The sequence below is a fragment of the Vicugna pacos genome, chromosome 5 (assembly GCF_048564905.1).
Source record: "Vicugna pacos chromosome 5, VicPac4, whole genome shotgun sequence".
NCBI lineage: Eukaryota > Metazoa > Chordata > Mammalia > Artiodactyla > Camelidae > Vicugna > Vicugna pacos.
The window spans coordinates 67810017-67819426 of NC_132991.1; the positions used below are offsets into that span (position 1 = coordinate 67810017).

At 45.4% G+C, this 9410-nt stretch overlaps 1 protein-coding gene across 2 annotated transcripts; it reads right to left on the reverse strand.

Annotated features, from left to right (window-relative positions):
- Positions 1-1994: 1994 nt before the first annotated feature.
- Positions 1995-7149, reverse strand: CTLA4 (cytotoxic T-lymphocyte associated protein 4). Of its 2 annotated transcripts, XM_006205207.3 has the most exons (4): positions 6885-7149; positions 3999-4346; positions 3436-3545; positions 1995-2155 (listed from the first exon to the last, which is right to left on the reverse strand). In XM_006205207.3, the coding sequence occupies exons 1-4, from the start codon at positions 6991-6993 to the stop codon at positions 2051-2053; spliced, it is 672 nt and encodes a 223-aa protein (XP_006205269.1). In that variant the 5' UTR covers positions 6994-7149; the 3' UTR covers positions 1995-2050. The 2 variants fall into 2 exon arrangements, with proteins under 2 accessions (XP_006205269.1, XP_006205270.1); XM_006205208.4 differs by lacking the exon at positions 3436-3545 and having other exon boundaries at positions 6885-7050.
- Between the last annotated feature and the right edge of the window lie 2261 nt (positions 7150-9410).

Below are 9410 nucleotides of genomic sequence, written 5' to 3' on the forward strand. Positions count from 1 at the left end.
AGAGAGAGAGAAAGCTATAGTGAGCAAGAGAGAGAGAGATCTGCCTAAGCAGTGATTCTCAAAATTTGATGGGTGTAAAAAGCACTGGGGAGCTGACTGGGAGAGCAGACTCCTGTCCCGTTACCCAAAGATTCTGATTCAGTGCATCTGAGGGTCAGCACTTGAGTCAGCATTTTCAGCAAGGACCCAGTTGGTTCAGCTATACCTGGTCCTTGCGCACACTGAGAATCCTTGCACAAGACGGTAACAGGAAGTAGAGGTCAAGAATAAGAAGCCCTGAGTGGAAACCAAGCAGGCTGAGGGTACACACTGGTTAACCAGGAATCACAGAAGTTACGTTTCCCTCCCATTTGTGAAAGAGTCCATCTGGAAGCCACAGGGGAAGCTCCCCTTACCACAGAAGCAGATCAAATGGCTGCACGGTCGATCAACACCAGAGTTGCTGTGGCAACTGTAATCAGTGCCCGAGTGGAACTGAGAAAGCTCTGGGTACGAAAAAGGAGGTGAAGAACCTGTGCTAAAGAGAAGGCTGTGTGATTTATCAAGGGCTGCTAGAGCTGCGGTAGCCAGCTTCACAACCCAGACAGCGGAGAAGAAATCAGGACAGAGGATGTGATCCTCCCAAGAATGGCTTGTAGGTAAAGAGCTGGTGGACAGCTGACTCGTGAAGCATTATTTGCCATTTCGGGGTTGTTTTTCAATTTGTTCCCAGTATTTCTAATATTGGAGACTCAGCCAGCTGCTGAATAGATCAATCAAAAATAAGCTCTAACAGGGGGAGGTTGTAGCTCGGTGGAAAAGTGCATGCCTAGCATGCACGAGGTCCTGGGTTCAATCCCCAGTACCTCCATTAAAAATAAATAAACATACCTAATTACCCCCCCAAAAAAACCCAACAACAACAACAAAAATAAATTCAAACACAATACTCAAATATGAGGAAGATAGAAACAGCTCTGGAAAACGACCACCACAAATTTTTATTTAATTAAAAATATTATACATGTTGTTGCATTTTCATGGAAAATATTGAGTTAAAAAACACCAACAGTGTTTGTTTTCAGAGATCTTCACGCTCCGTCTGCCTACTTGCTGGTTTTTTTTCTGTCTGTGGCATTAACCATGTGTAAGGAATCAGGGCCCCGTGGAATGAGAGCTTCCTTAAGATTCATACCTCCAAGACTTCTGAAATGAGCCTGTTTCTCGACGACAGTGTTCTGTTGAGTTAACTCAGATACCACCAGCCTTGGATTCCTTGCAAACCCGTGAAAAGAGCTGGTATAAAAATCCAAAGCACATGGCAACACCAATTCAGCCCAACATGTCTGCAAGCATTGGCTATGACCTTATCCAGTTTCCAAGCCAGTGACCTTGTACTCAACCTGGTGTATTAGTGTCCTGAGTCCCTCCAGAAAACTTCCCCTGAACCAGTGGTGGGAAGACACTGCCATATAGTGTTTATATTCAGACCATCAGCAAATACACAAAAGCACATGTGGCTCCCATGCACAATACTATCAGATAAAAAATACATATTGGTACAATACAACCTTTGGAATCACTGGCTAAAATATAGCCATGTGAGTCTTTCTTAAAATCATCACATAATTATATATTTCTTAAGAAAAATAATACAGCATAAAAATTTAACTTGAAAACATCATTTTAGCTATAAACTTCTCACATGTAAATACAAGATGTGTACAGTGTCATCCTCTCCCTTACTTCATCCTTTGCTTTCTTGGGACTGTACCATTTCCTAACTTATGTCCTTGCTCCCACCTCATAATGCTGCATCCCCACATTGCTCCCAAGTGATGCTTTTGCTAAAATTGGATCAGATGTGTCAGAACCATCCCGGCTCTGTTTGCCTGGTCCTTTGCTTTCAATTGTAGTACACTTAATTTGGGTTCTGCATCCAGCTTTATAGTAAAGAGAGGTGAGTCCCCCCCAAATACACAAACAAACAAAAATAGCTGGAGAGCAAAAAGTTAGAATTGCCTCAGCTCTTCCAAACTGGAAAACAGTCTTTCTTCTTCATAATGGTCTCTCAATTGATGGGAATAAAATAAGGTTGAAATTGCTTTTCACATTCTGGCTCTGTTGGGGGCATTTTCACATAGACCCCTGTAGTAAGAGGGCTTCTTTTCTTTAGCTGCCAAACACAAAGAAAAATAGTCGTTAGTACTGTGGAATATAGCAACCACTTCTAGCCATAATAAGACCCAACAAATATTGGGTTCCTCCCCTGTTGAAAAATAGATATTCACAAAATACAAAATTATAAGCCCCAGGAGATTTTCTTGATTCAGTTATTAAAATTCATTTTGGGTAAATAACTCTGTGCGATTGACATAAAATAGAAATGATTTTCCCTGATAGGTAGACAGGAGAAAGGAACTTGGAGAAAGCTTTAGAAAGAACACCCACAATGCCTATGATAATTGACCAGATCCTGTCTGTGAGGGGATGAACTTGATAAGATAATGAACTTCAGTTATCCTCTTTGAGAGCTGCATTTCTCATCTCCACTCCTGGTATACGTTTTATTACTTTTTCTCTGTTCACATTAGTTCCCAGTTTTTATCACCTCAGTAAATTGAAGTCTAGTCTGCTAGTCTGTGTAGCAGTTCGTAGCAAATGAGGTAGGAAGAAGCTACAGCAACAGAAGAGATTGAGTAGGGGACCTTGGAATAGAGTGTGTGGTGGGAGGGGAGGGGAAGGGGGAGGGAAAGAAGGGGGATGAGGGAGGAAGGGGAGGAAGCAGTTTGTGATGATGAAACCAGCCTTAGGCAAAGGGGCCTTCAAGAGACTGTCACAAAGAAATGATGACAGGAGACCTGATTCCTGCCTCTGTCTCTTCTACACCTTCTACACAACTGGGTTCTCATTTCCTGGGCTGGAGAGGAGGGTAAGACTTGCCAGCGGAGCACACTGTGTAACAGGGAGCCCTGGGCTGGTGTTAACGTCGACAGCGACAGCTTGGACCAGGAAGGCACAAGTGAGGTGGCACCCAGAGACGGCTTCCAGGTGAAGTGGAGGGACATTAAGGGGAGAATAAACCCCCCAGGTGGTCTTCTCCAGCAGCATCCTGCCCAACCTCATCTTGCGTTTCAGGGTTTTCAACTTCAGTACAATTGTCATGAAGACAAAGAGCAGAACAGCTGCCTGGGTTGTTCAAACGGTTACTCAGACCGAAACCCTGCTCAGAAGCACACAAACATTCAATGTCAAACACACTCATCTGGCTTGTTAGTCATCCCGAAACCTCAAAGGCCAGTGCCAAGGGTTCTAGCGTGTTCTGTACCATTGTTTTTCCTCTTCTTCACTTATTGCTGCATCTCAAGAAAACTCAACCCAACGGCATCATTTGGTCAGTTGCTCTCGCGAAAGGCATTCCCACCGAGGACGGGGAGTGGGCAGCAGCGCACTCACCATTTTGCTCAAAGAGACCGCTGTGATGAGGAAGCTGTAAAAAAACAACCCCGAGCTGATTGATGCCAGGACCCAGAGGAGGAAGTCAGAATCCGGGCACGGCTCTGGATCTGTAGCAGAAAACAAAGCAGAGTGTCCCTGAGACTCCAGCTAAACTTTAGGGCCCTTCTTGCCCCGCGGGTGAGAAAAGGAAGGAGTCAGAGCTTCCAGACCTTGATGCCCACCCCTGAATAGGGTTGTGAGCCCCTACGTAGGTCCTGGCTGTTGGGGTCCTTCCCCGGGAGGGTCAGATCGAAGGCCAAGGCCAAGTGTCATGCTCATTATCACTCCAGAGTGAGTGCCCCGTCTGCCAGGAGGAAAAACGTCTTCCCTGACTCAGTTTATTTTATAGTCAGAGTGCCTTTTGTCTCTCCAACCACTCTAAGCAGGACGCGAGAGAGCTCTTAAAGAGAATTCCCACAATCTTAAAAACGAATGACCTGAAATCAAGGAACAAAACTGCTTTCAAGCAAAGAAGAGACAGCAATGCAGAAGACGCCAGTCAGCGATGCAGCTTTGCTCACCAATGACATAAATCTGGGTTCCGTTGCCCAGGCCCACGTAGTAGGGCGGCGGGTACATGAGCTCCACCTTGCAGATGTAGAGCCCGGTGTCCATGGCCCTCAGCCCTTGGATGGTGAGGTTCACTTTGTTTCCACTGGAGGTGCCAGTGCAGGTGGAATCATCCAGGAAAGTCAGCTCGTCCTCCACCATGTACGTGGCGGCACAGACTTCGGTCATCTGGCTGCCCGCCTGCCGCAGCACGGTCACCCGGACCTCGGCCTCTTTGCCTGAAGACCCATACTCACACTCAAAGCTGGCCACGCCTCGGCTGCTGGCCAGCACCACCGCGGGCTGGGCCACGTGCATGCCTAACACGGGAAAACCAAAGGGAGCTCTGTGAACCCGCGTTCGCTGACAGCAGCGTCCAGGCAAACCCTCAGGCCAGGAACAGTTGATCTCTGGTGCCCCCGCTCCCGCCACCAGCTTCACCTGTCAGCCCTCCTCTCCTCCCTGCCCTGTCAACAAACCATCACCCTCCCCATCCCTTCCCTTCTCCACCCACCCCAGTATCCCCTCCATCTCTCCACTGCCTTCCAGCCACTCTCCATATAGGTGCGTCCTTATTGGAAAACAGTTTCTTGAAGGCAGTTGGTTGTGGCAGGAAGGACACTGATGTAACAGACAGAAGGGCTGGCTCTATCATGAAATATGTGACTCGGGGAAGCCATGCCTCCCCTGTAGCCTTCATGTTTCCCTCACATGCAAAAGAGGGGGTTAGATCACATGCCATCGGAGTGCCTTCCAACTCTGGTATTCTGAGGCTATCACAGAACTGTAGGGCTATAACAAGTCATGGGGAAAACCTTGGAGGCTGAGGTATAGAATCTTGCCTGAGCCCCTCAAAGCACACCTCAGGAAACTCTGCCTGCATTTACCTGGCCCTGGACCTCTGTCACCCACGAAGAGCTAAGCCTTGGCTCGCGGTGCCAGCCCCACCTCCCCGTGTTATTACAGAGTGAGGGATGCTGCTTGATGAAGGAAGCCACAGAGTAGAGGGCACCGGGTCGTTTCCTCTCTAGGCTGAGGCAACCCTGCTGTTAACTTCTGTGGGCTTCCCCTGCCACTGCCATCACCTCTTCTGCCACCCTCTCTCCTTCCTTAAACACCTTGTGTCCCTTTGTTCTTTTCCCTCCGGCTTCTACAGGATAAGGGAGGCCAGCTCTCTATACAAAAGGGCTCACATCATATAAAATATGGTGGCCTCATGCCAAACTCCCCTCCTGTAACTAACTTGGCCCCTCTCTAGTCAATCAGTCATACAAGTGATACTCAAAACTTGGATTGAATCATGTCACTCATTCTCTTCGAATCCTTTCATGCCTTACATGTCACTGATTGCATCCGATCCCAACCTACCACCCCAGTCTGAGTGGACACCACTTTCCAGGATACCTCTTCCTGTGGATAAATCACTTTATACTAAAAGTACTAGTCCTTCCCCACAGCCCACCGCACCTGTACTGGACAACCTGTGTCCTCCAAAGAGAGGACAATATTGCAGCAGCCATTGCCATGATTAATCCAGCAGCCATGGTCGGCTAGACAACAGCCTTCTTCCCAACCCTCATCTATGTCTATCAGGGATGCCCTCTGAGCCTCCTTCATACTGTTATAACTCCATCGCACCACTTAATCCAGTTCTGCCCTATATTACAATGTTTTGTGCATTAGTCATTATATCCTGCTCATTTGTGATGTCGCTAAGCCTAAAGAAAACCAAGTTTCCTGCCCTCCTCTAGGCAAGCTCCCAGTTATCACCACTAAATCTGGTTGTACTTGATTTTCCTCCACCGTTGGGAGGATCCCAGTTACAAGTTGAGATAAATTTTCTAAAAAGTAAATTTGACTTTTTCTAAGGATATTTAACCTTTACAAGTTCAAAACACATCAAATAAGAAAATGTATATGAAGATTATTTATCCAGTAGAAATTAAATTATCAAATATCTTTTGAGCACCTACTTTGTATAAACCACATGGTTTCTTAACCGGGAAGGTCTAGAGAGAGAAAAGGTTAAAATTCAGTGGAACTGCTCATCATTTTATGCCACATAACAAACCCAGTATCAACCTCTAAAGAGCTTTACTTCATCTGAACACTGGGGAATCAGCACCTGAAGTCCAAAGATAAGTCAGGCAGCTAAGTATCTTATGCCAAACAGACCTGTCTTTTTATTACTTTCTTTCTTTCTTTTGTTCTTTCGTTCTTTCTTTCATTCTTTTTTCCCCTCTTCCCTTTTTTTTTTACAATTTCAAACAGCTTTCATTTTTAAAAATAATTAGCTAACTAGGTTACAGAGTTCATTAAGAGGACTTAAAATTTGGATTGAGTAAAGAAGGCTGAAATTCTAAACAAGCTGACTAATTCATTTATAAAATTGAATTACAGGACCTTAAAACCTTCAATTGGGTAGGAAAGAAACTTCCCATAATTTTCTTAAATCAATGTTCTTTAAAAAGGGAAATCTTGAGCCAACCGTGATTCCAAGCCCAAATGTATTTCGGACCGTGGGTATCTTTTCTCTCTTAAATCACTTGACTTTACAGGATTTCCTTCCAATCTTGTAGAATTGCCTGAAATCGCTCATGCTTCTCAAACCAACTCGCGTGTATTCACGAAGCGCCCCCTCCATGCCCGGCACCTGCTCTGAGCCATGTCTCTGCTGATTTGCTGCTGCCAGCTGTCCCCTGCCTGCCTTGGAATACAGAGCTGCCCAAGCTAGGAGATTGGAGTCTTACCTTGAGCTTCTGGCTTTGCTATAAATCACTGCCCTGACTGCTGAAAGAAATGAAACCCAGGTGGGAGAAACACCTCCTCCAATTTCGTGCTCCAAAATCCTCACTCACCTTTGGAGAAGACAGGGATGAAGAGAAGAGAAAACAGGGCAGTGCAGGGCCAGGTCCCAGAAGCCAGGTCCAGCCGAGCCCCATGGCTCCGGAATCCAAACCAAACCATGGCTTTATGGGAGCGGTGTTCTGGTCTTCAGGAAGCAGAGCGAAAACTTTCAGGATCCTGAAGCTTTGAAATGTGTTTGAACCCACACAGAATCAAGGACTTTATATAGCTGGCTTTGATCCCAGGTATGTACTACACATGTGCACACAGAGGAGGCACCTGAATAGAAAGCCTTTTTGTTTTGGTTTTACGAGAAAGGAAGCCGTGGGTTTAGCTGTTACGTCGAAAAGATAACCTCAAACACTCAAAGTAAAACTGAGCAAAACAAGCCAATCCATGGATGGAAAATGCACTCAATTAGAAACTGAAGCTTCTTGTTCACTTTGAGGATAAGTGGAGACTTGGAGAATTTCCTGGAGTGCAGGAGTCCCCCTAGGACCCAATTTTATCCAGTTATCCAGTCATCTTTTGCCACCCAATGTACTTCATGGACACCCCGCAAAACTGCTAAGCTGCTGGCTCTCTGAGCCCTTGTACTAAAGACAGAATTAGTCTGGACATCAGTAATAAAAGCTCTTCATTTCACCTGTTAGGCACTATTCTTGGCATGCTTTACAAAAAAAAAAAAGTTTATTTTATTAATTTATTTTTTTAATGGAGCTACTGGGGCTTGAACCCAGGACCTCGTGGGGGCTAGGCATGTGCTATACCACAGAGCTACACTCACCCACCCAAGAATTTATTTCTCCTAACTCCATTTAGCATTTTGTTAAGGGAAAATATCAAAATCCTAAGAAATAAATTGATCTGCCTTTGGTTTTACAGATTAGGAAAAAATTCAGGTGTTCTTGGAAGCCTTGACTCAACAAAGATAAAACAGAGTTGGAGAATTCAACCAAAATGATCCAAGAGATTAAAACCTTCTATAAGAGGATAGACTTTTTTTTTCTAACAGAAACTTTTCAAGCAGAAAATCTAATAACTGAGGTTAAAATATGACTGAAGTTCTTAAATTTTTGAAAGTTGTAGACAAACAAATGTTTATCCTATAAGAAAATATTAAGCATTGGGGAATCCCCCTACTTTAAAAGTGGAGAGTTTTCATCTATTTCAGTGATGAAAGAAACATTTGTTGAGAACTTATGATATGCCAGAAATTGTGTGCACATAAAATTGAATGATGAGAAGACAAAAATACAGTTAATGCTGTAAAAGACTTCTAGAAGCCTGGCATGCAACAGATAGTTACTTCATGGAGTATGGCCAGGCAGTTCCGCATGGAGTGTGGAGTGCTGAATAGAATATGTCACCCGTCGTGGTTTCCAGTGTCCAAGCACCTCAGCCCTGCAGACCGTGGGCCTGATGCCTCCCTTCTCAGCCTGTCTTCCAGCACTCCCTCACATGCCCCCTTCCTCTGCTTGTCATTTCTCCAGCACACCTCTTTCAGTTTTCATCACCTTTGCCAACACTGTTCCTACTGCCTTTTTCCTTCTATGGCCTTGTTTTACCCTCCTCATCCTCCAGGAGTTAGCTAAGGTGTCAGCTCCTCCAGAAAGCTTCTTCCAACCTGCCTCTTCTCTGTACTCCCTAAGAACCATACAAAGCCATCAACCTCCAGCTGAAATGCCAGCAGGCAAGTACAACCTAATGGACACTTACCAAGGGCCAGATCCCAGTCTGGGCACGAGAGATACAAAAGAGAAGCATGTATGTTCCTACTCTTGAGAAGAACCCACAGCAGTCGCAGGGCAGAGAGCTAAACGCATGATGATGATATGGTGGATAAATGCTAGAACTGAAGTATTGCACAAGCCATAAAGGAACAGAGGACATTGATTCGGCCTGTGGAAGTCAGAGAGGGCTCCTCAGAGGAAGTAAACCCTGCGCTTATCATTCAGGACAGGGCAAGAGGTGGGTATTTGGACAGAAAGGACAGCATGGGGCAAGGCTGGCAAGGACATAAAGCATTCATCACAGCCAGAGAACAAGCCTAGTATGGGGATCACCAGTAGGTGGAAGCTGTGGTTCTGAGCCGTAAAGGCCAACGCACCTGTAAGGAGCAAAGAAGCATGATCAAGTTCATGTTCTAGGGAAATTCCCCTTTGTGCAGGAGGAGGAAGGGTAAGGAGGACGCATTCAAGAAGGACAAAGATAGAACCAGGAAAATCAAGAAGGAGACTACTGCAGTGCCCCAGGTAATCAGGAATTGGCACACTTCTTCTGTAAAGTGTTGGACAGTAAATATATTGGACTTTGCAGGCCATACAGAGTGGTCTCTGTTGCCACTAGTCACCTGTGCTGTGGAAGGGTGAGAGCAACCATGAAAAATAAGTAAATGGCCACAGCTCTGTTCCAATAAAACATTTTTAATGTAAATCACACCTCAAATTTTAAAAAAATTATTTACAAAAGCAGGTGGAGGCTGGATTTGGCCTGCAGGCCATGGTTTGCCAACTCCTGGCCTAAACTAAGGCGAG

Coding starts and splice junctions, on each gene's coding strand:
- CTLA4 (XM_006205207.3), bottom strand. CDS start 6,993: ATGGTTTGGTTTGGATTCCGGAGCCATGGGGCTCGGCTGGACCTGGCT. Junction 4,347..6,884: donor CATCCCTGTCTTCTCCAAAG/GTGAGTGAGGAT, acceptor TTCCCGTGTTAG/GCATGCACGTGGCCCAGCCC. Junction 2,156..3,435: donor CGGTCTCTTTGAGCAAAATG/GTGAGTGCGCTG, acceptor TGTGTTTGGCAG/CTAAAGAAAAGAAGCCCTCT.